Raw genomic sequence first — 24,754 nt, forward strand, 5'->3', positions numbered from 1 at the left:
ACAGACATGCAACCGGGGGACCGAATCCTCCACATCCCGCCCACCCGGCTCAGCTCATTGTCTCATTGGCTGGATCAGGTGAAACGAGCGATCTGATTGGACGTCTATTCCTTCACGGTCTTTATTCTACACATGGTCGCGGTGGGTCTGATCCACTGGACTGTCCATCACAATACACACACACACACACACCTTGGTGGACTTTAGTCTTCGATGAACCCGAATGGACGTCTTTGGACTGTGGCTGGAAACCCACACAGACTACACACCTGGGAATCGAACCCAGGACCTTCCCTCTTCCACCGAGCCCACCAAGTGATGTGGGACCTGAGGCAGTACCGGGGCAGTATAGCCTAGTGGTTAAGAAACTGGACTTGTAATCGAAATGCCGTGGGTTCGAGCCCCACCACTGCCAGGTTGCCACTGTTGGGCCCTCAAGCAAGGCCCTTAACCCTCAATTGCTCGGACTTGGACTCGACTCATAAACAACAAGAGTCTCTAGCGTCAGCACGTGTTAACATTAGTTACGTGTGACAATTAACCCGTTTTGGCCGTCTCAACCCGTAACACACACAATGTGTAAAAGTTCCAGCCAGCTTCCGGCGTAGTGATGAAGCGTCGCTCCCTACTCCCTACACAGTCTGAAGTTCACTTCATTTGAACATTCTCGTCACCTTTGGTGGACCACCCTACGTAGTGCACTTCACAGGAACAACCGAGGTGAACAGGACGCTCCTACAGAATCGGCGCTGATGCTTAAAGGAGCGCTTTCTGAACCAATCAGAGCTTCTGATTGTAATTGTTAGTAAGAAATGCTGTTATTTGCATTTATTCGGTTTGCGTCACACAGATGACGTGGTAATGAAACGCTCGATCCTGTTTTACTTCACACCCGGGAAAAGTTTGGAGGTTTTTAATTATAAGCACATTTACAAAATAACGGATTCTGTTCCTAATGGGACGCATGCTTATAAATGTAATAGCATCTGGAAGAACAGAAGCTCAGGTAAGCAGCGGTTATGATTGTTTTTGCTGTGTTTTGGATTTTGGCCCCTGTGCCGTGATTTATCGCAATGAAAACAAAACGTATCAGTTGAAGCTTTTAACTGGTACCTATGAAAGTAAAGGCGCTAAGTAAAACGGCTAAATACACTCGCTAATCTGTTGTTGTTTTTATCTGAACTTACAGATTATTTCTTTATTCCTATGCTACATTTCCAATATATGTTTTGTGTAGATTATATTGACTCGTGACTTGACTTGGACTCGTATTTTGTGACTTGTGAACATGACGTGGATAATCTACTGATACGGATAACAAAGAACGTTTAAACGTTTGATATTTAATCAACAAAAACAAGAAAAATAATTCAAGTAGACGTAAAGACGGTGGTTTAGTTGATTTATTGCTTTGTTTTATATCAGTTTTACATCCGACAGCTCTTACATTTCAAAAGGAAGCTTCTTGGTGATCAGTGAACAACAATAAAAACAAACAAAAAAACAATAATAAAGACGTAAATCCGCAGAGTTTATGAGGTGCATCCAAAGTCGGTGAGAGTCTGAGCCAGCGAACTGATCCCCACGTATCTGTCTTCGTACTCCGGGATTTGACCCTCCTGCCTGGTTGGCCAGTATTCGATCCAGGTCTGCTCGCCCAGGATGTACTGCAACCTGAAAACATCAGAATAAACATCGACGTCAGCGGCAAGCGAACCGGCGCCGCGTAGACACGGCGGAGAGCGCGAAGAAAACACGTCACTTACTTTCTGTCGACCATCGGCAGGTCGTCGCTCCTTCCCATGATGAGGTAGGTCTTTCCTTCCTCGAATCCGAAAGACTCGATGCAGTTGGTGTTACCTATGAAACGCCGCACCTGACCGCGCACATTAGCGTCGGAACCTAGAGGAAGCAGACGTTAGGAAGCGTTAGTATGCGGGCACTACTTATCCACCGAGAGCTAACAAGTGTAAGACTGTTACGCCCGCACAGGAGGGAGCCGGGGAAGGATGGAAGTGGCGACTCCATTTTAACGCCAATGGTTCTGGAATGGGAGAGCCAACACGAAAATCAAGGTGGTCCAACAGACTCTCAACTGGGTTTAAGTTTGGGGAAGGATGGGGGGAGAGCCAACAAGACCATCAAGGTGGTCCCACAGTTGCTCAACTGGGTTCAAGTCTGGGGAATTAGGGGGTCATTAGGGGGACCAGGGTAGTACTTGGAAGTCTGGGTCATGCTCCTCCTACCAATGTGGGACATTTCTAGTCGCCATCCACCCCAAGGATGATGATCAGCATACCGAAAACGAGGAAGGAAACCTGTGATGTGAAGAGCAAACCGTCGTACCTTCCTTCAGGACCTCCAGGATCTTCATGTAATAGAAGCTGGTGAACGCCGTGTTGTTTATACCCATTACTTGCACTTTATACACTGCATCGAAACAATAAAGACTTTTAATTATGGATATTTGTAAAAATAAAATGCTATTTTTAACATTTTAAGGAATGAACACAATGGCATGGCAGGTGGGCATGATACTGTAATCTGTGCCCACCTGCCAATCTACACGGCATTTCTGCATTGTTGGAATGGCTGCATTTCCTCTGGAACAGTCAGATGATTATTAGTGTACGTGTAATTGTAAATCAGAGGTACGCAAACACAAAACATCATACTTAGCGCTTACCATAATCCATCCCAGCCTCGCAAGCTTTCGTCTCCCGCTCGTCATCATTGATTTTATTTTTCTTCTGGTAGCTGCAGTTTTCTGTAAGAGGGGGGTCATTCTTACACATTGTACACATATGTGTAAAGAAAAAGTCCATATAAATACGTGAATTGTAGGTAATTATTGGTTCTGGGCATTTAGCTTAGGTTAATTTAAGTTAATTCTAGTTTTTATTCAAGCACTATAAAGCTAAGACGCAATTTACTTCCAAAATTTATTTAGGAGATCAAATCTGTCCACACTTGTACATGTAAACAACGAATAAAAATAACCAACTGAAATTCCACATAGATTAAAAACCATGTCCCTACACACTTCAACACTATATTAAAAGTGTGATTGTGTACAAACCCTCAGCACACTGGCACAAGCCCTCCTGGTCAGCGCACAGTCTGCTCAGGGCGCCATCTATCTTCTCTGGATGGTAGTACTTCACACAGCGTTCTGTGAATAAGAAACTGTGAGTGTAAGTGAAATTGTCATGTATACCAGACTCAAAACCTTGAAACATCAATAGTTCTTGTGAGTTATATTAATATGAAAGCCCTTTAACATCAGGATAAGTATAATGCAACGTTCCCATGCCCATACATGGAACATAGGATTGATCTGCATAGACTATAGACGAAGGTTGCGGTCTACAGGAGACCAGATTAACCCTTCTAAGGACCTTGAAAGGTTCCACGTATCCAGGACCCAATTTCTTAGACTTCAGTTGAAGAGGAAGGTTCTTGGGCGGATTACCAAACTTGGTGCCCTGGGTCCCAGATGCTTCTAAGAGGCGGCGGTCGCGCCGCCAAAGCCCTGTAGGAACATGACATGCCAACAAATGCAGGTGTGTGGGCCAGGATGTGAAGCTGGAATCCAGAACTGTACTGCGAAAGTGGCAATCCCATAATAAAATCAGAGAATATATGCGACCAAGGGCGGGATGGTATGGGAAGGGCATGCAATAGGAACACAGGTGTTCTGGGGTCCCCCAGTGTACCCCTGCAGGTACATGATACATGGTGGAGAATGAGGGCAATCTGCTTCACACTGCGGTGCTCTTCACATCCAATACTGTTCATTAGGTAACATCTCTCGCCTGGCGTATAGTCCCTCACCTGGAGAGTAGTACTCGTAGAGAGAGACCGCGGCGGGTTGAAGATAACTGACTTTAGTCTCTCTGGTCATGCTGAAAACAATCCGTTCTTGCATTTTATGACTGACCTGAGAGGAGAGCAAATCGGTTTGAACACAAATTCACTGACATTTCCATTAACATTTGGGACAAACGTGGAAAGAACGTGTGACCTCACTTACCTTATCTAAATAAAGGATGAGGGAGCCTTTTTCTGAAAGCTGCTTGTCCATCTCAAGCTTCTGAACGTACTTGTCCTTGCCGGTGGTTAGCTATGATGAACATAAGCAAAAAATAAGAACAAGAAGTAAACAGTGTACTTAAACGTATGTAGACCACCCCTTCTTATTGTACTTAAAGGAGTCCATGCTGTCATGTACCCTAAGGTTTCTGTGGAACCCCTTTACACAGGCCGTCAATCACTTTGGACTTCAGGTAGTAGATGATCAGAACTTTTAACAAATCGCCTTTTACTATGTTTACACCTAATATTTAGATGCGTTTTGTGGGCGTACAATTTGTATCGCTTGGGGTTTGGTGGTCTGGAACCACCAAGACAAACCTGCCAAGGAAAACTGGACCCAAAATGCAGAGCACAATAAAAGGATCCCAAAAATCTTAGACACACGACTCGAGGCCCCGGATGCTTGTTCCCAAGATCTAAACCAAAAAAAGGGAAAGAAAATGAGGAAATAATAGCATCAGAAAGGAATCGGCTCAAGCAGCGCAACCGCTTACCGACCGAGGTTGAGGCTCTGGCCTTCCTTAAATAGGAAACTAATCAGTGCTATGGCTTTTGGGAACCGTAGTGCGCTTCTTCTGCTGCGAGAAGCACTGGCGAAAGGTAATCGACCCATTACACACCTCGTCCATCAGATAAAATGGACCGAGGGCTGTTCCGAACAGTGCAGCGATACTAACACGGTACACAGACGTGGTCAAGCCATTACCATGGTCTACCGCTCAGTTGACAATCTGATCTGATCGGTAAGGGTGCCATGAGGGTCCCTTTCCACTGATCCATGGGTCATTTATTACCAGGCTGCACAGATAAAATAAATAGACTCTTTGAGCGTTATTGTCCCCAATCACCACTAGATGGGAGCAGCATCTCATTGCAGACACTAGTCCGTGGTGCAAAAAAGGTTGGGGTAGAGGGTCGATGATTGATGATTGTAAACCCGTTAAAGGGGTCAGCGAGTGTGTGTAAATAATGTACGATTTTAAATCGCTAAAACATTTGTTGGGTGTGTCCTTACAAGTTTGAGGTCCTCTTTATCCACCACAAATCCTGTCAGCAAACCGATGTCCAGAATAGACATAGTGGCGTCCCTTCGTTCCTTTTTGTACCTGCGCAGATAAGTGAAGCTTTATTTGTTTAAATCTTACCGTCACCTGTGATAGGGCGCTAATTTAGGAATTTACTACAATTTAGGAGTGTACATATACTTGTATTACACTTACACAAACTCAATGGTCACCAGGTACTTTTCTTCCTCTTTTTCTGTTGTAGGAAACAGAAACGTTACAAGAGGAACGATGACGGCATGCCAAAAAGATTCAAGGTTCAATTCTTACCTAAAGGTTGTTTCTCCATCCTAACAGAGAGGTCAAAGGCTTTGCAGTCTCCTGGGTTGTCCAGAGGTCTTGCGTAGTAGAGCGTCACCACCTAAACATTGAGAGAAAAACCCAGACGTTTGAGACTGGACTGTATAAGGACAGTGGTGGGTTCAGAAAGTGGTGGACCGAGTAGCTTGTTGACTGGCGCTCTCTGTAGTCAGCTGTACTCAGACTAGACTCTCTAGTCTCAGCACAGTCGACTCCTTGATTCCTTCCCTTCTCTGGAGCAAACCTACAGACATACCGGGACATTCCGCTAGGACACCAGCGCTGAGATTCTGGACACCTTGGTTCCAGAATCTCATCTCTGCTACTGTGTTGTGCATGCAGCAGACTAAACTGCCCATCAAGTCTGCGGGATGGGATAAACAGCCATAAAGTGCACGGGGTCTATAAACCCTGAGCAAGGACCCTGGTTAGCAGCCCCAGGTGCCTGTGCATAAGTCCTTGGATGCAATCGTGATCCCTGACAGTGGAAGACTGTCCTTATACCGTCCGCTGTCCTTATACACAGACTGGACTGTATAAGGACAGCGGTGGGTTCAGAAAGCAGTGGACCGAGTAGCTGGTCGGCTGGCGCTCTCTCTAGTCAGCTGTACTCAGACGAGACTCTCTAGTCCCAGCACAGTCGACTCCTTGATTCCTTCCCTTCTCTGGAGCAGACCTACAGAACACCCCCTAACTTGAGATTCTGGACATCTTAATTCAAATCTCAGCTCTGCTACCGGCACCATCTAGCGGGCACAATTGGCAAGCAGCAGACAAAACTGGCCATAAAGTCTGTGGGGTCTTCAAACTCCCTTTGGCTTTTTTGTGCAGACTAGAGGCAGTAAAGTGCCCACTGGTACAGACTTGGTTCTCCGTCTTTACCATGGTTCTTCTTATGGTCTTGGATGGGGATTAATGTTACTGACTGCCACTGCATCTCCAATAACTTTACCGGATACTTACCTTAATAAATCCCATGCCGGATCCCTGAGCGGTAAGGTTAAAGTTATCCTTAAGCGAAACCTGTGAAGGTCCAAGCACAGAACATCGGCAGGTTTAACCGCTGATCATGCAGGATAAATCCGATATGGATCGATATGAAAGGAAAGAGTCTGGACTGGTGTTCACCTACCTTGTCCGAGCGCGTAAGGTGCATGTCGCTCCTGGTGATGCTCCATTTGGTGGGTTTGCTGCGTTCGCTGACGAACACTTCCACGTTCAAGTCCACATTCTGAGACGATCTCGCTTTCTTATAGTACTCAGCCACAGCTTGGAAGACCATGATGGTTGCCTAATTTGTAGAAAATCACCAAAAGGAGAAAACTTAAAATCGTTCGCCTTCGTATTGCTAAATCTAAACCATCAATCATGCCCAGTGTTGCCACTCCTTGGGATTTTTCCCAAGATCTTGGGATTTGAGAGAACGACAGGTTAAAATAATGAGTTTCTGTTTATATCAGTTCATTCTTAGCAACGTACTTAATGGTAGCCAAACAAGTCGAGATATCTTTAACAGCTTTGACTTTAAGAAGGTGTGCCCAGGCACAGTCTGCCTGATGAGCTCTCTTGGAACTACTCACCTGGGTGGTACCGGAGCCTCCGTAGTGAGTACTTTGCCTGTTAAGCCACTTCACAGCCTTTCCTGCACCTTCGAAATCTTTTGCCCTGACCAGCGCCAGGAGGGCATAGGCTGTAGCCTCCAGGGAGAAGTGAGGCTGTCCAGCAACTCTCCAGTAAGTACCGTCTGCTCGAGAGATGGAAAAAAGAAGTTCTAGACAGCTGCTGAAGCATTAAGAAACCCTGGACAAGGTGCCAATCCATTGAACTAGAATGTGGTTAGTAAAGGAGTGTCTTGCACACATTGACTAGTGGCTAGGTCCCCAGCACCCGGATTGCCATGCAGCACCCACACAGTGACTCCTATCTATTTGACATTTTGCCCCCCCCCCCCCCCCCCCCCGGGGACATAAGCCTATGCTGTCCCCAGCAAACGTCAGAAAATTCAGGTGGCTATGTGCTCGCCCCACTAGAGCACAACAGAGCGTCAACAGTTAGAGGGCTATAAAGGCATAGCAGGTAGGCATGATTCTGCAACCTGTGCACACTGACGCAAACTGTCCCTGTTTGTGAGCCTTGTAATGAGTTGGCACTCCGTCTGGGGGTATTTCTGCTTTACACTGATGCTGGACCCACTGCCAGTCTGACCAGGACTTATAAATAAAGATGATGTCAATGATTCACTGACCTTCAGAAGAATGCCGCATCAGAAGGTCTCTGTTGAACTTGCCCGCATTGGCCATGGCATAGGAAGTCATGGCGATGGCGTACGGATTGGTCAGAGTAGGAAGTCTCCTTTCCAAATAGTCAGTAGCCTTTTTCATACTTCCGGGAAGACTCTGAATAAAATAAGACAAAAAATGGTCCAGTGATGCCACTGTGCCTGTATTCAGGGGGAGAGCACCATTTTTGGAGGTATATCTGTTTCATTAAAAAGGCAGTCTGGGTTCTAACTTGAATACACAGTGATGTCATTGGTCCATGGATCACTGCTTCTACCAGTCAAAGGAAGTGCAGGTCGACTCATAACCTGAAATAATGCCCTACATCTTCCAGGTGCCACCCTTGAGCTCAGCGCAACCCAGACAGTAAGTTAGACGCTCAGTGGTAGCAAGGTTCTCAGCTCTCGAACTCCCTATTGGATCTGTGATCCAAGTCTATTGACTCAAATTGCCAAAAGGAGTCACCCCGAAACAAATCAGTGGTAGATAGGTCAGAGGGAGAAGCACAGGTCGTACACATTGTGGTAGACTGAGAAGCTGGTTTGCTGAGTTCGGTTGCAGCCTAGCTTAGCGCTCTCCCTCTCTAGTTTTAGTTAGTGTCTTGGTTTCCCCGAGTTTACTTACTAACCAATTGACTTGTTTTTTTCTTTACTTACAGCAACTGACTTCTCACAGAGGCTGCTCCCTTCCTGCATGGCTATGAGGACAAAAGCCGTCAGGGATGCGTCAGCGTCCTTACCCCGCACGTCACCCTGAAATCACACACACGAACACACACACCGCATGACAAAATGTTTACCGAAATGGCATGTTTAGGATTTCCGCCAAAATGAGCCGATTTCAACTTACGACCATCTCGCCGTGGATCACCGGGGCGCTGTCTTTAAACATGCCGTCCGGCATTTGTCCAATTAGAATCAGCCACTTTAGGGCGCTGCAGAGGACGTCATCTTGTACGGCAATGATGTCACTGGCCAACGCAAAGACTTTAGCCACGTACGCCGTCAACCTTCCACACAGAGAGAAAAATAAACAGCAGAACGATTAACCATCATCCCGATCCCCAAGAAACTCTCCATAACTGGACTGAATGACTACAGACCGGTAGCATTGACATCAGTAGTCATGAAGTCATTTGAACGATTGGTGCTAGCCCATCTGAAGGAAACCACTGGACACCTACTGGACCCACTGCAGTTTGCATATAGGGCTAACAGGTCAGTGGATGATGCAATCAACATGGGCCTTCACTACGTCCTGAAACACCTCGACTGCCCTGGGACTTATGTAAGGATCCTGTTTGTGGACTTCAGCTCGGCTTTCAACACTGTCAACCCTGGAATTCTCTCCTACAAACTCTCCCAGCTCACTGTGCCCCCTGCCATGTGTCAATGGATTACTAGCTAGGAGAAGTCACTTCTCACACTCGGACAGTCAGTACTGGTACTCCTCAGGGAAGTGTTATCTCACCACTGCTCTTTTCACTCTACACCAATGACTGCATCTCCAGTGACCCATCTGTGAAACTCTTGAAGTTTGCAGATGATACTACAATCATTGGTCTGATTCGCGACGGAGATGAATCTGCTTACCGGCGAGAGGTCGACCAGCTGGTGCACTGGTGCAGTAATAACAACCTGGAGCTTAACACGCTCAAGACTGTAGAGATGACAGTGGACTTCAGAAAACACTCACCAGCACGGCTCCCACTCACAATTTTAGGCAGTCCTGTTTCAACTGTGGAGTCCTTCAAGTTTTTGGGCACTATCATTTCCCAGGACCTGAAGTGGGAGTATAACATCAACTCCACCATCAAGAAAACCCAACAGAGAATGTTCTTTCTGCGGAAAATGCGAAAGCTGGGACTGCCACAGGAGCTGCTAAGACAATTCTACACTGCGGCCATCGAATCAGTTCTGTGCACTTCCATCACAGTCTGGTTTGGTGCAGCCACAACACAACAAAGGAACAGACTGCAGCGACAGGTGAAATCAGCTGAAAAAATAATTGGTGCTCCTCTCCCCTCTCTCCAGGACTTGTATACTTCAAGAACCAAGAAACGGGCAGAGAAAATGATCACTGACTCCTCACACCCTGGACATTACTTTATCCAACCCCTCCCCTCCGGCAGGCGCTATAGATCCATCCACATTAAAACCACCAGATTTAAAAGCAGTTTCTTCCCACAGGCCATCTCCCTACTAAATAAATAAATGACTGATAATACATAACACGTAAGCGTAAAAATATTCATCTGCTGCCAAATTGACTACACTGTAGTACTCATCCTACATGTTGTGCACTTTACTGTTTTGTAAATATTTCAGATGCTGCTAAATTACATATCTGTATATTGTGTGTATATAATCTTATAGTTTGGATAATTTTTGTGATTTTGTGTTTAATGTTTAATGTATACGTTGCTTGTACACTGTATCGTACCATTACTAGAGAGATACCATCAGCCGGAAACAAATTCCTTGTGTGTATCCACATACCTGGCCAATAAATCTGATTCTGATTCTGATTCTGATTAACGAGTCGACTAAAATATATGCAGGAATGTAAGAATCTCCCAGAATCTGCGTTGTCCGGCTTACCATGTGCTGCTGGGGTGGTGAATCCACGCGCCATAGGATCCGTCCGGCTTACGGTAAGCCAGCTCTTGATCATAACCTGGGACAGGAAGCAGAAATGAGATGGTATGCACAGACAGGTCATGCAAGGTGATGCGCTATATGGACCACAGTACGTGGACGCCCCTCCTAATTAGGTAGCGACCAAGTGAAGACTTCAGTCGTCTGCTTAAGCAATTGCTTGGTGTGAAGAAGGTCCAATGGTCTATTGAACACCCTTGGAACCATTTCCAACAGAACAGTCTTCTCTTCCTAAATCATTACATATGCCAAGATACTGCCACGCCCTAGAAGCGCACAATTTGGTATGCGGGAGCAAAGCAACGTTCTAATGTTCTGACCCGAAGTAACTGATTCATGTTCTGGTCAAGGTTGTGGGTGGTCTGGTGCCTCCTAGGTGAAATGTAGATATGTGGACGCCTCTCCTAATTATGGAACAACCAAGAGAAGACTTTAGTCGTCTGCTTAAGCACTTGCTTGGGGTAAAGAAGGACCAATGGTCTGCGGAAGCTCTAAACCTATTGAACACCCTTGAAACCATTGCGAACATCACCACGTATGCCAAGATACTGTCATGCCCTAGAAGTGCACGGGAGCAAAGCAACGTTCTAATGTTCTGACCTTAAGTAAGTGACTTATGTCCTGGTCTTGGTGGAGGTTGGTTTGGTGCCTCCTAGGTGGAATGCAGGTATACGCCAATGTATTGCAGGAACACAATCACACACAGTTGATACTCACAGTAAGAGGGGTAGAAAGTCGAATTGGAAGTCACTGCATTGCCTCTGCGGCAGTGACTTCTACTGTCTGGCCGAGGTACCAGCTCAAGTGTTGGTGGCATAACAATATCCATTCATGTTAGGACCCCCCGGCTGGTGTAAGCAGGCAGGAGTCGTGCACAAACCTTCTTCAAAGTTTGCGAATGCCATAGAATTGGAAAGAGGAAGGTGCCTACCTGTCTTGATGTGTTTGACAGCTTCACTGCGGCGCTGCATGCCAACAAACTCCCACTGATTGGTGCTGTCCAGGTAGTGCGTAGCGATAAGAGGCAGCGTCATGAAGATCATGTTCTGTTCGCCGCAGCCGTGGGGCTGCACGATCAGACGGCCCATGAAGTCTCCGCTGATAGCTTGCTCAATCGTCTGACTTATCTCCTGACCTGAAGGCAAACAGATGGATAGAGGGAATGTTTCACGACAAGGATAGATAGACAGGTGTCCAAGATTGAGGTAACCCCAGTACGTCATAGTACATGTACACCTAACTACAGCTAAGGTTGTTGACAAGACAATTTAACAGGCAACTCTACTTGCAGAAACCCGTATGGTGACTCCTGTTTCTGTAGGTTGATGACTTATGTTCCTCAAGTTTCTTTCCAGTTTTGATACATTCTCTCAGGTGACTAATGGATCAAAAGCCCTTCTCTAGATGGAGGCTCAGGACTAAGCTTACAAGAAAGTATGCCATCAAGGGTGACCTTGTTGGGAAGCATAGGCAGCATAGATTGGAGTCGATGTTCAAGACCAACTTCTGCCAACATCTTCCATATTTTAATAGACTCTGGAAGTTGTTCTGGCTTCACTTGTGCTTGCCTACCATTTTTGAGTAAGATGGGTTGACCTAGTGGGGCTCAAGGACTTGATCTTAAAGCCCCTCATCTTTAATCTGGAACTTCTAGGTAAGCAAAGTTCCCAGAAAGGAACAATCATGCTGGCATCGCAAGTCAGCCGAAAACCACGGCAGGTTTGCCAACAGAGGAGCTGGCAAGTTCTAGCGGGAGAAACCATAAATATGCAGTAAAACTTCGTCCACCTGGAGCAAATTAAGGCTCCCAAGGCGTAAACCTAGAGAAACTGAAACATTAACCACATTCCCCTCCGTGCTCCCTCTGGCAACCAGAATGACAATGCAGAAGGACACGACTCCTGACGAACAATGGAACATCAATAAATATTGACCTTACCGGACACAATGATGTATGTGTTAGCAGGCGTTTTTGGAATCCTCCCATCTGGTTCGGAACCTCTCACCTCCACGCGCTGAATGCCACCTATTTGGAGTGAAACCAGAGGGTATTGATGTAGAGAACAGTGGTCACTCATCTCCAGATGAGTCTGCTAGACACTTCTAGAACTAGCTAATAATTCTGGAGCTCACCGGCAGCTTTTGAGGGATTGAGCTCCTCGTTTAGCACCACCTTCTCAACCAGTTCGCCTTCAGCCTGAGCAGAAGAAGTAAAAATGGATCTTTGTAGTTGTTCGTTAACCAAAAGTGCTAAAAATGCGGTCGCTAGTTCAAGCCCCACTGCTGCCATTAAGTCCCTTGGAAAGCTTTGTACAAGATTTTGGAGGGTGCCTGCAGGTCACTGGAGATCCTCTACACCCAACCTTTGTCTTGATGGAAAGCAAAGGACTTGAGCTCAGTACCTTGAACCTTTGACCATATAGTTTAGCATGTAAAGAGCATTAGTGTTCAGTTGGTACTCACCACCACTTTCAGAGTCTTCCTTACTCCATCGACGAATTCTGGAGTCATCGCCTGTACCTCTATAGTAAATTCATCGATCTCCATGGGAATGATCACGTACGGGACAGCTCTGGTAGACATGGAGTCGACATAAACTATGGTAGTGTACTTGCCCTTCTTGCTGGCCCCACTGCAAATGTTTGGCGTCTCGAGGAAGTTCACTTTCACCTGGTGGTGACAAAGACAGTGTCAAATTGATTCCAAGATTGTAAGTGTGGCGCAACCTGGATCCTCTAAAATGCTTTGCACCTTCTACCCTTTGTCTGTGTGGGTCTTCTCGGAGCACTCCTCTGCTTCCTAGGCAGTAAGTAGATCACAAGCTCCAAGGAGGGGGTAGGGGAGCAAATTTGTAAGCAAGTCTGGCAGTGGTTCTTGGATGCCACCAGACCCCTTGCGACCAGGACCAGGACGTTAAAGACCTGCAGACTTAATAGGCATTTTGCCGCTTTATACTGGATGTGGTGGCTCAGTTGGTAGAGTGGGTGATGCATAGCAATACGTCCTGTGGACCTGGGTTCAATCCCAGCTTCTGCTCATTGACTGTCTAAAGAGACCCTAGGTCTACTTAGGTAAACGTGTCAGGCCATGCTGTTCTGCGCTGCCAGGGTTTGGTGAGGTGAACGACTGGGTTAGAAGGTTCCTCTAGAAAACGTACCCTTTGTTTTTTCCTGGAGTAGTTGTGCAGAATGGCTTTAATTTCGATCTGCTCATTGCGCACCGCAGAGTATGGTAGCCTAAGATCCACAAAGAAACTCTTGGAGACCACCACTTCGAGAGGATCAGCCACGCAGATGCCTAAAGTGAGGGAGTATCAACAAAAAAGACAAAGAATTTAAGGAAGGAACTGGTGTGCCGCCATTGTAGGTGTATTCGTTGAGATTTTGCCGTCATACAGTGAGCTCCAGAATTGTTGGCACCCTTTGTTCAAATGGGTTCTATTGATAGTAACGGGTTGCCAATACTTCTGGAGCTGGCTGTATTCCAGTCCTTGTAAACATTAGAAGAAGGTGTGGAACTGACTGTGGGTCTTGGACAGACTGATGGCCAATAACTGCCAGGTAGTGATGGAGTCCTTCATGTAGTTTTTGTTCATGGTTAAACTCGTTGTCTCGCTGGAATAAATCAAAATGAAAGATCTGATCAACACCAGCAGCAGCCACTCATCACACTCCGGCTGTAATAACCAAATAAAATAAAATAACTACCATTTGCCTTTGCAGGTTGGCAGGGTTATGTCCTCCCAGAGCCAGCTCTCGGGAAACTGCGTCCTGGTGGTGATTTCATCTTCGCTTAGGAAGTCGTCGTCGTCTTCCTCGGCTGTGAAGGTTTCGTCAGACATAAAGACGTCAATGACATCAAACAATAAATGCTGCTTGCTAAAGGAGGCTCGCTAGGTGTCATATAATAGGATCAACTCAAAATAAGTAAGAGGATGGTGCCAGGATGAGGTGTTGCTACACCAGTGACACTACAGGGTAGTGGTTCTACAAATCTCTACCACATACTCATCGGCCCGTATGCAGTAGGATGACGCTACTTTAGCCAAAAGTCTAAGAACAGGACTGGATGTTGATTGGACCATGATGTACAACCTGCATCTGCTTTATTTCTGGGGTTCGAATCTTGGGCTGGGCTCACTAGTAGTCAAGTCTCCAAGCAGCCCCCGTTGAGCAAGCCAAGGGTGACAGAGACCTTGAGAGGAACCAGACTCAGCAGGGACCTCCGTCCTTCCCGGGTGGAAGGTACAGAAGGCACTTGGCATAACATTGTCGCCATTGGGAAGGGCGCTAATAAATAAATAGGGAGCGTTGCAACCGGAAGGGCATCAGGGGTAAAAACCAACAGGAAGAGTTCTTACTTCGTGCTAGCATCAGCTCTGTGTTTTCTTGTTTTTTCTTGTTCTTCTCCATCTCCTTGCAGCACTGCAGGAAGGCCTGGACACACTCGGCGCCATCCGTGATGTACGTAGCCCTCTGTTCACACGAGTAGCCTAGCTTGTTCTGTTTCATTCCGTCTATACAGCACTTCTTTATCTCGCCACTGTATTTTCCACCTAGGACAAAACGGAGACAGAGGAGTATTAGGACACCTGACCATGAGCTTGCTGGACTTCTATTGAAGCTAGAAGGCTTCTGATAAGTCATCGATGGCTCCGAGGCTTGGGAAGCAGTTCAATTGGGTATATCAGTGAACCTGGAAGCTTCGTGATTGCCTCTCCTACTCAGGAAGATCGAACCAACAAGATGCTGTGCTACCTTAGTGCGTGAGACTGGCTTCTTACTCAGGGTTTGGGTCATCTGAAGAAGACTCTGGGCTCTCCGTTTCCTCTTCGGTGGGCTCGGACACTTGAGATCTAAGCGGTAAAAACAAAGGTGGATTATTATTGATCTTCAATCGATATCACGTCAGAAGTATGTGTACACCTAGGAAGGTGTGTCTGTGGAAATGTACTCCTGTTGTAGGTGATGTAGATACTGATGTTGAAGGACTCACTCATAATCTGTTGGAGAGCTGGTTGATGTGGGTCCTGAAGGCCCTTCCAGGCCCTCTGGTATGAGTGTGTAAGTGAATGCGTTAGTGTGTCGAGACAACCAAGACCGAGATGATGAAGTCCTACCTGTTCTCGACTGGGTTCCTCCTGCTTTATCGGACTCGAACATCAGCCCTGCGTCAAAGAAAACTCCCATGCTGTCTTTACCGCTCCCGACCGTGCATCCAGTGTCGTGCTTCTCAATGATGTCCCAGACCTGTCGGTAAATCGGAAGCAAGCAAGGATCAAGCAAGCAGGTGGCACTGCTACCTACCTGACACCAAATTTGACCTGATTTGGTCACTCACCTTGGTCTGAGTGAGTCTGTTTTTGTTCAGCACGAAAACGGCCTTGTCCACGGCCACCAGGCCGACCTTGGCACCCGGATCGCCGGTCACATCGAGCTTAAACTCTTCGCTTGGCTCGAAATTCGAACTTGGCTTTTGGTTCTTGTCCTTCACTGTTAACTTCAGCTAGGAACGAAAAGAAAGAAACAAGGACGTCGGTCGGCGTCGGACAGAGCGACGTCTGTGGGTTGTGAGGGCGCGGCGGGTTTCCTACCGTTCCCATGCATGTGTCCATCACGTCGACCCAGGTGGAGTCGGCCACCACCTCGTCGGCTCCCACGTGGTAGTACGCCACCAGTCGGAAGGACGGGACCAGGTCCTTGGTCACGACGATTGATTTGGAGATCAGCGACTGCCCCTCTCCCTTGAACCTCTCCACCATAATGATCTGACCTTTACTGAGGAGCTGGAGAAAACAAACCACAGAAGATACACAGATCAGCCAGAACATTATGACCACCTCCTTGTTTCTACACTCGCTGTCCACTTACCACAATTACTGACTGTCCGTCTGTTTCTCTACATGCTTTGTTAGCTCCCTTCATGCTCTTCTTGAATGGTCAACTGCAGTGACACTGACATGTTGGTGGTGTGTTAGTATGTGTTGTGCTGGTATTTTTAAATACCGTGTCCACTCACTGTCCACTCTATTAGACCACTCTATTAGTCCACTCCTACCTAGTCGGTCCACCTTGTAGATGTAAAGTCGGAGACGATCACTCATCTATTGCTGCTGTTTGGGTCGGTCATCTTCCAGACCTTCATCAGTGGTCACAGGACGCTGCCCACGGGGCACTGTTGGCTGGATGTTTTTGGTTGGTGGACGATTCTCAGTCCAGCAGTGACAGTGAGGTGTTAAAATACTCCAGCAGCGCTGCTGTGTCTGATCCACTCATACCAGCACAACACACACTAACACACCAGCACCATGTCAGTGTCACTGCAGTGCTCAGAATCATCCACCACCTAAATAATACCTGCTCTGTGGGGGTCCTGACCATTGAAGAACAGCATGAAAGTGGGTAACAAAGTATGTAGAGAAACAGATGGACTACAGTCAGTAATTGTACTAATGAACAGTGTGTGTAGTGTAGAAACAAGGAGGTGGTTTTAATGTGATTCAGGTCGTTTGTGTTGTCCAGCTGAAACGGCACCAACCAGGTAAGTGAAGTCCTGTTTCTTGACCTTGCTCTGGCCGAACTGCAGATTGAAGGTCATCGGATCGTTAACTTGCAGCTCCGTTTTGTCTATACTTATGTGAATGTAATTGCTGGAACCGCCTTTAGTGGCGTAGGCCCTGGCGGTCATCTGGCTCTGGGCCTGTCTCGTCTTCAATATGTCCGGGTCGTCCGTCTTCGCCTGGTCAGACAACGAGACGTTCGATTCGTTAGGATTCACACTTCAGAAACACACAGGGCAGGAGTGATACCATCTAATCCCACAGATGACTTACAGTGATGGTGAAGGTCGATATTCCCGGAAGGGTGTTTATCACGACCTTGGCTATGCCGTTACTTTTAGTCCGGCCCCTCACTTCTCCGGGACTGACCACCACATCCACATGTTTGGCGGGCGTCTGGTCCGGATTGGTCACGTAAACCTTTAGTGTTAAATGATGGCAACAAGAAATCAGTAGTTAAAAATTATCTAGTTAAACAATCTACAACCCCAAATCAGAAAAAGTTGAGACAGTATAGAAAATGCCAAAATAAGTTGGGACGGGGTAATTTAGGGCTAGTAATGAGGTGATTGTGATCATGGTTTGGTGCAAAAGTTTGTATATTCTATATTTCTCCCTCTACAGTGCAGAATATCATTAAACCATTCAAGGAATCAGGCTTAACCTGAACGTTCCTGATCTTCCATCCCTCAGACGGCGCCGCATCAAGAACCTCCACTCAACACTAGCTGATAGAACCACATGGGTGAGGGATTAGTTTATCAAACCTTTATCAAGCTCTACAATACAGAGTTACTGCACACATGATACTTAACACTTTACTGTGAAAAAAAGAAGCCTTATGTTAACCATGTCCAGAAGCGGCGTCGACTTCTCTGGGCTCGGGGGCGTCTAAGATGGACCATTACAAAGTGGAACCGTGTATCGTGGTCAGATGAATCAGCATTCCAGAAACCATATAGACTGTTATCAGTGACAAGTCCAAAAGCCAGAGTCTGTCATGGTATGGGGGTGTGTCATTGCTAGGGTGTGTCATGGTATGGGTGTGTGTCAGTGCCCTTGGTAAAGGTCATTTACACTCTGTGATGCAGCATTAATACAGAAAAGTACATCGAGATCTTAGAGCAACACGTGCTGCCTTCAAGGCGTCGTCTTTTCCAGGGACAAGAAGAGGGTACGGGTACTGGACCGGCTCGCCTGCGGTCCTGACCTGTACTGACCCCGTATTGCTGCACATCTTAAGACGTGTTTAAGGGAAGAACGAGACAAAATAAAAGCGGCAACATTACAAAGTGGTAAATGCTTTACCTTCCCAACTTTTTCTGATTTGGGGTTGTACTTGGGCATTAAGTTCTAAAGGGTTTGTGCACATATTTAATCACTAAAATCTCTGTGATGTGTTTTATACCATGACATCAAAAGACATTCCGGGTTTGAAGTACTGGGGGGTGTGTTTGAAGTGTATGGTGTAGGGTGATGTCACAATGGGAATGCCGTTCTTCTGTCCTTCCACCATTTCACTACCTGTGGAACAAACAGTTTACATTATACACCCATTAGCCATAACATTATGACCACCTCCACTTGTAGTTCTACAATTACTGACTGTAGTCCGTCTGTTTCTCTACATGCTTTGTTACCCCCTTTCATGCTGTTCTTCAATGGCCAGCTCCACCACAGAGCAGATATTATTTAGGTGGTGGATCATTCTCAGCACTGCAGTGACACTGACATGGTGGTGGTGTGTTAGTGTGTGTTGTGCTGGTATGGACTGAGAATCGTCCACCAACCAAAAATATCCAGCCAACAGCGCCCCGTGGGCAGCGTCCTGTGACCGCTGATGAAGGTCTAGAAGATGACCGACTCAAACAGCAGCAATAGATGAGCGATCGTCTCTGACTTTACATCTACAAGGTGGACCGACTAGGTAGGAGTGTCTAATAGAGTGGACAGTGAGTGGACACCGTGTCTAATCCACTCATGTCATTGTGACTGCAGTGCTGAGAATTATCCACCTGCTCTGTGGTGGTCCTGTGGGGGACCTGACCATTGAAGAACAGCATGAAGGGGGTAACAAAGCACGCAGAGAAACAGACGGACTACAGTCAGTAATTGTAGAACTACAAAGTGCTTCTATATGGTAAGTGGACAGTGAGTGTAGAAACAAGGAGTTACAGTATACAGTGAAGTTAGGATTACAAAACTTGCTCAAGAGCTCGGCAGTTCAACCCTGCATTGGTGGGACTTGAACCACAACCACAAGGCTACAACTGCCCTATACCATAGTCATAAACATAAAACTGACTTACCACTTTGTGTTAAAACGCTGACCGATATGTACAAAGAGTCGCCAACCAGTGTATTGATGTCAAAGGTCTGCTGGATCATCTCTCTGGTCAGTGTTGCTTTCCCCTCTCCTTTGTGTATCTAAATGCAACGCAGAATGATACGAGTCATAAAACTGGCCAATGAGGTGCTTCGGATCAGAACTACACGTTGAGCTTACCAACACCCTGCTCAATGCAGCTGGCAGACTGATCTTCGCACCATCCTGGATCACTCCAAACACCACGTAGGCGACTCCCTCGACGTTCTCTCCGAACAGGTACCTTAAAAAAATTCACAAGGGTCAGGCTACATTTGTTCACGTGTTCGGACCGCATTCGTGGTGGTGGGTTGTGGTGGGACCGTTTCTTAGGGTAACTGGAGAACCTCCAGAGTTGTGGATCTACGCTATTTGCCACCAAGCTCCCCCAGAACAGCATACGGTTCAAACAGGGTTCCTAATTGATCAGTGTTCATTCGCTCCAGGTGGACGTTTTTTCTATATATCACGACCTCTCTCTCCTTGCTGTCCACTCGCGCAAGTTGTGCGGGGCTTCGGCTCACTCTCACAAGCCGGTATATTAAAGGTAAAAAGGGTCGGTCTATAGAGTGCCCAATTAGGTCACTGGCACCACTCAAACTACTTAAACCTGGGTCCTAATTGATCTTGGTTAATTTGCGCTCCAGGTGGACGGTTTTTCTATATATCGTGGCTTCTCTCTCTTTGCTGTTTGGCGAACCTGCTTTCCTTCGAAACCAGAGGCAGTCGCAGCGTTTGGAGAGCGGTTCGCCCGAGAGGTGGTGTGATGTCTCTATTTTTTTACCCTACCTGCGCAAGCTGGTGGTTCTGGGGTGCCGTTCGAACTTGCGGGTGCGTGTGGGGCTTCGGCTCTTCGGTAAAGTGGTACAAGCCAGTATATTAAGGGTAAAAAGGGTTGGTCATGTTGTGCACAATGTGTTTGTAGAGCGCCAAGTTACTGGCACCACTGAAACTACTTAAATCTGGGTCCTAATTGATCTTGGTTAATTCGCGCTCCAGGTGGACGGTTTTCTATATATCACGGCTTCTCTCTCTAAGTTGTCTAAGGTCCCATTTACCTGGCATTTATCGTCACTTCGAGTTCTCCATCATCCACGTAGAAGAAGGACTTGGATGGAGTCAGGGTCACCTCAAAGCTTGGTAGAACTGCAAAGTAAAGGACAGCATCATTTTTTCACAGTATGCTATAATAAAATGGACAATGCTTTTTTTAAAACCATAATCTTAGTCCTTACCGTATTCTTTAACCTCGAACTCGGCAGTGAAGTTCTTCTGTGGGGTGTTCTTGTACCGCGCTACCACAGACCAGATCCCCGGACTTTGTGCAGAAATACAGAAATCACACCCATGAGTACCACTTTGAAACGAGCGCTACAGTGAAGTATCGGGAGCATCGCGGGGTAGTACTGACCTGGCAACCTCAGGGATTTTAAACATTCCGGTTGTCGTTTCTTCGATGGATTTGGTTTCCGAGTGTATCGGGATTCCTTGATTATTCTACAGGGGAAAAGAAATAAATAAAAACAACAAAACCAGGTCCAAAATCTCAAACTAAATACAACCACGAATCAGAAAAATTTGGGACAGTATGGAAAATGCAATTCAAATAGAAACGCAGACCTCTTTTACTGTCCCAGCTTTTTTTGGAATGTGCTGCAGGCCTGAAATGCAGGAATGGATGTAAAACCAGACAGTGACAATATAGTTTCAAGACTTACTAGGATTTCAATCAGAGCTAGACTCTTCTGGATGGGCTGCAGGTCAGGAGTCAACGAGAAGAGTCTGTATTTAACTGGAAAACAAACGAGATCAAGGTTTATAGACAACGAGACGAGAAGAAGACGCGTGTCTTTACTACAGTATACACAAAGAACTCTGGGAAACACTGGGCGCCAGGCAGGAACGCCCTGGACGGAGCTGGACCCCTCACCTCAGACCTACCAGTCGAGAGAAGCTGGGGATTCAAACCCTGGATCCCAGCAGTTGTGGGGTAGTGTCATTTTGCCACCCCAGCCCTTAGAGAGACGGCCTTACCTAGACAGTGTGACTGTAGTTTTATACATAGGTTATACACAGGCTAATCCCTGAGGTTATGGATTTACCGTCGGTGTTGGGGGTGTAGATGCTCTTGTCCGTCTGGATGAATATGTAGCCGGACTGGAAGGACACCATGACCACCTTCTCGAGCTGGCTGGAGGGAAACTCAGCCAGCACGTAGACGTACTGCTTCTCCAGGGGGTCGTCGGTGAAGAAGTCCTTGTCGTCGGGAATCTGCAGCACAGCCACAGCCAAGGGACACCGTACATACGTCAGGTTTGGTGTAGAAGGGGTGTCCCAATACTTTCGTCCACACAGTGTACTATGTGCAGTCAGAAAGAAAAACCCACCTTGATGGATACAAGTTCCTGGTAGTTGTTCGCCTGAGTCAGGACCACCGATACCGAAGCCAGTTCTCTGATCTTGCGCGGGTAGTTCTTCACGCTAATCTTTACGGGTACGTTGCCATTTCCGACCTGGTCCTGCACCTCGACAAACACTTTCTCAGGGGTGCCCACACGCAGCAGGTTCGGCGCAATCATGACGTTTCTGGGTAAATCAGAAGAATCAATGTGATTGGACGGTCTTTTAGAGTTCTACACAATGTGCCAGAGCTACATTTGATCAAGGCGTGAAGGTGGCGTGAATACCGTAGATCGACTCGTGACTGGCAGCCAGCAGACTTGGCCAAGGTTAAACCGTGATGGCATCTTCAAAACAAGTCTTGTGGCTACCTATCAATGGCTGTCCAAGGAAGGACAACCAGTGAACCAAACACACACTGCATCACAGCCTATGTCAGAGTGCCCATGGAAAACTGGACCTTGAAGCAAAGGGGTCATGAGGACCTCTTAACTGGGGAAGCAGGCATGGACTCGTGGTTTGCCAACTTGGTGGCAACTGTATTCCCACCTTGTTCAGCAAGGCTGACCTGGCCTCAATCTGATCTAAGATCTGAATCTGATTGGGCATTTTGTAGGATACGCTGGACAAGCAAGACCAATCTATGGAAGCCCCACCTCCAATCTGCCACTAGTGTCCTGGTGTTAGAACTAGGCGATATTTGGCACACGGTTGGTCGGTGCAAAGTGCTATGACCTACCGTTCGAAAGCTCATGACCTGCAGAAGTCAAGGATTGTACAAACTAAATATTTTGGCGTACAGTTCCCAGGGTGAGCCCATGAGCCCAGCGCAATGCCAACTTGGCGGCAAGTGTATTCCCACCTCGTCCAGCAAGATAATGCTTTGAGGAACACAGACCTGGCCTCAATCTGATCTCAGATCTGAATCTGACTGGGCATTTGTAGGATACGCTGGACAAGCAGGTCCAACCTACAGAGGCCCCACCTCCAATCTGCCACTAGTGTCTTGGTGTCAGAATCCACAGGAGAACTTCAGAAGTCTTGTAGAGTTGGGATGAGGGGGAACTACGCAATATTTGGCAGACAGCTGGTAAGGTGCTATGACCAGCCGTAGGAAGGTATGTGAATAAAATCTGCCTCCAAACCAAAGTAAGACACCAAGGTAGGACCAAGACCAAGGTACGGTGGTCTAGGAACTGCACTCTGCGACTGTAACTCTATCTTTGAAGTATCTGTACGGACGTTCCCTCACGAAAGACCTGAACGTGAACGCAGTGTGGTGCAGTATACTCACAGCGGGTCGCATAGCGCCAACACGGGGAAGGACAGCAGAGTCACAGCGACCCAAACCACATCCACATACATCTCGCCGGTCTGATCTCGCCTCTGTGAGGTACGCCACGGCACGGCGGCTTTTATACCCTCTGTACTCTGAGACGAATTACAGAAGAGCCTCCCCCTCCTCTTCCCATCAGCGAGGTTATGAAACACGGTTACCCAGGGGATGGGGTGCAACGGTTACTGGGGTATTTGTACAGCGCAGAAAATCCAAATCTGAGAGATAAGTCCAATCTCCAGCTCTTCAGACAACATTGTGTTGTGCAATCGTGAAAATGCCACGCACACAAAAATAAACATGCAGTGCTGGGAAAAAGTAATTCCCCTTTTTAAAGCAGAAACTCTGCATCTAAGTTGCGTTACCGGGGTACAGGAAGCTCTGGTTTGTTCCCAAAGAAATGCACCTCCATTACCTCTGTGGTTCTCAACCCAACTAGGGAGGCTTAGCCAGCCCTGAGGGAAAGGAGGATCCTGGTGTCAGAATCCGCAGGACAGCACTATATCTAAATTGTGAGGTCATAATTCTATTTTAAAATACAAAGATTAGCCATAACATTAAAACCACCGCCTTGTTTCTACACTCAGCTCCACTTACCATATAGAAGCACTAAGTAGTTCTACAATTACTGCCTGTAGACCGTCTGTTTCTCTGCATGCTTTGTTACCACCCTTTCATGCTGTTCTTCCACCACAGAGCAGGTATTATTTAGGTGCTGGATGATTCTCAGAACTGCACTGACACTGACATGGTGGTGGTGTGTTAGTGTGTGTTGTGCTGGTGTCCACTCTATTAGACACTCTTACCTAGTCGGTCCACCTTGTAGGTAAAGTCAGAGACGATCGCTCATCTATCGCTGCTGTTTAAGTCGTTCATCTTCTAGACCTTCATCGGTGGGCACAGGACGCTGCCCACGGGGCGCTGTTAGCTGTACCAGCAGTGACAGTGAGGTGTTTAGATCCACTCATACCAGCACAACACACACTAACACACCACCACCATGGTCACCGCAGTGCTGAGAATCATCCACCACCTAAATAATACCTGCTCAGTGGGGGTCCTGGGAGAGTCCTGACCATTGAAGAACAGCATGAAAGGGGGCTAACAAAGCATGTAGAGAAACAGACGGACTACAGTCAGTGATCGTAGAACTACAAAGTGCTTCTATCTGGTAAGTGAGCAGGAACAAATATTTGATTCCCTTCAAACGTCAACAGTTCTGCAGACCCGGGTGAGGAAGCTCCAGAAGTAAACCAATGACCTCAATCCAGATCAAATCAGAAAATACCAACATGTATACCGTCATCTTTGCTGAATAGTAGGTATAACATCACAACCCCTATTCAGAAGGTTCTAGAATTGATTTTGCATATGTTGTGGCCAAGAAAAACCCCTGGACTGCACCATGACTCCCATCTTCTGGTCAAACTTGGCATAGCAGGCATCTCACAGCCAGTTCGTCTTGAGTTTTGCTTGGTCTTAGTTCGAACCCTGATGGAAAATCCGTGCCGCACCGCACTGAACCGTGTGACGGCCGAGAGCCAAGCCGAGTTCCCGTAAATCAGCCGAACAGCTTTCTGAGCAAACTCGACCTTTGATCGTTGGAATTTGATCACCAAGAGTTCATTATTGATTCTGGACAGGTCAGCAAATGTATGTTAGGTCTCCACTCCTGTTTTATCTACGTTTATTTGTGAAT

General features: G+C 46.9%; 1 protein-coding gene across 1 annotated transcript; it reads right to left on the bottom strand.

Annotated features, from left to right (window-relative positions):
• Positions 1-1,385: 1,385 nt before the first annotated feature.
• LOC134329448 (complement C3-like) lies at positions 1,386-23,099 on the bottom strand. The gene is made up of 41 exons (XM_063010720.1): positions 23,014-23,099; positions 21,707-21,905; positions 21,422-21,590; positions 21,038-21,111; positions 20,731-20,816; positions 20,555-20,637; positions 20,378-20,465; positions 19,461-19,563; positions 19,264-19,381; positions 18,363-18,478; positions 17,228-17,374; positions 16,933-17,133; positions 15,989-16,180; positions 15,736-15,900; positions 15,515-15,644; positions 15,179-15,250; positions 14,756-14,950; positions 14,103-14,214; positions 13,918-14,009; positions 13,553-13,692; positions 12,859-13,065; positions 12,529-12,592; positions 12,335-12,421; positions 11,327-11,530; positions 10,339-10,414; positions 8,588-8,747; positions 8,395-8,490; positions 7,705-7,855; positions 7,040-7,203; positions 6,592-6,750; positions 6,423-6,482; positions 5,430-5,520; positions 5,316-5,355; positions 5,111-5,201; positions 4,034-4,123; positions 3,835-3,940; positions 3,080-3,172; positions 2,687-2,767; positions 2,347-2,430; positions 1,767-1,902; positions 1,386-1,674 (listed from the first exon to the last, which is right to left on the bottom strand). Exons 1-41 carry the CDS (start codon positions 23,082-23,084, stop codon positions 1,533-1,535), a joined length of 4,935 nt encoding a protein of 1,644 aa, XP_062866790.1. The 5' UTR covers positions 23,085-23,099; the 3' UTR covers positions 1,386-1,532.
• Between the last annotated feature and the right edge of the window lie 1,655 nt (positions 23,100-24,754).

Source organism: Trichomycterus rosablanca, chromosome 15, assembly GCF_030014385.1.
Source record: "Trichomycterus rosablanca isolate fTriRos1 chromosome 15, fTriRos1.hap1, whole genome shotgun sequence".
NCBI classification, from domain to species: Eukaryota; Metazoa; Chordata; class Actinopteri; order Siluriformes; family Trichomycteridae; genus Trichomycterus; species Trichomycterus rosablanca.

What these genes read in the sequence shown, in the direction of transcription:
- LOC134329448 (XM_063010720.1), bottom strand. Translation starts at nt 23,084, where the DNA reads ATGTATGTGGATGTGGTTTGGGTCGCTGTGACTCTGCTGTCCTTCCCC. An exon ending in TAGCTCTGATTGAAATCCTA is followed by an intron (nt 20,817 to 21,037) that starts GTAAGTCTTGAA and finishes TTTCCCCTGTAG; the next exon opens with AATAATCAAGGAATCCCGAT. An exon ending in GATGCGGCATTCTTCTGAAG is followed by an intron (nt 7,204 to 7,704) that starts GTCAGTGAATCA and finishes TCTCTCGAGCAG; the next exon opens with ACGGTACTTACTGGAGAGTT.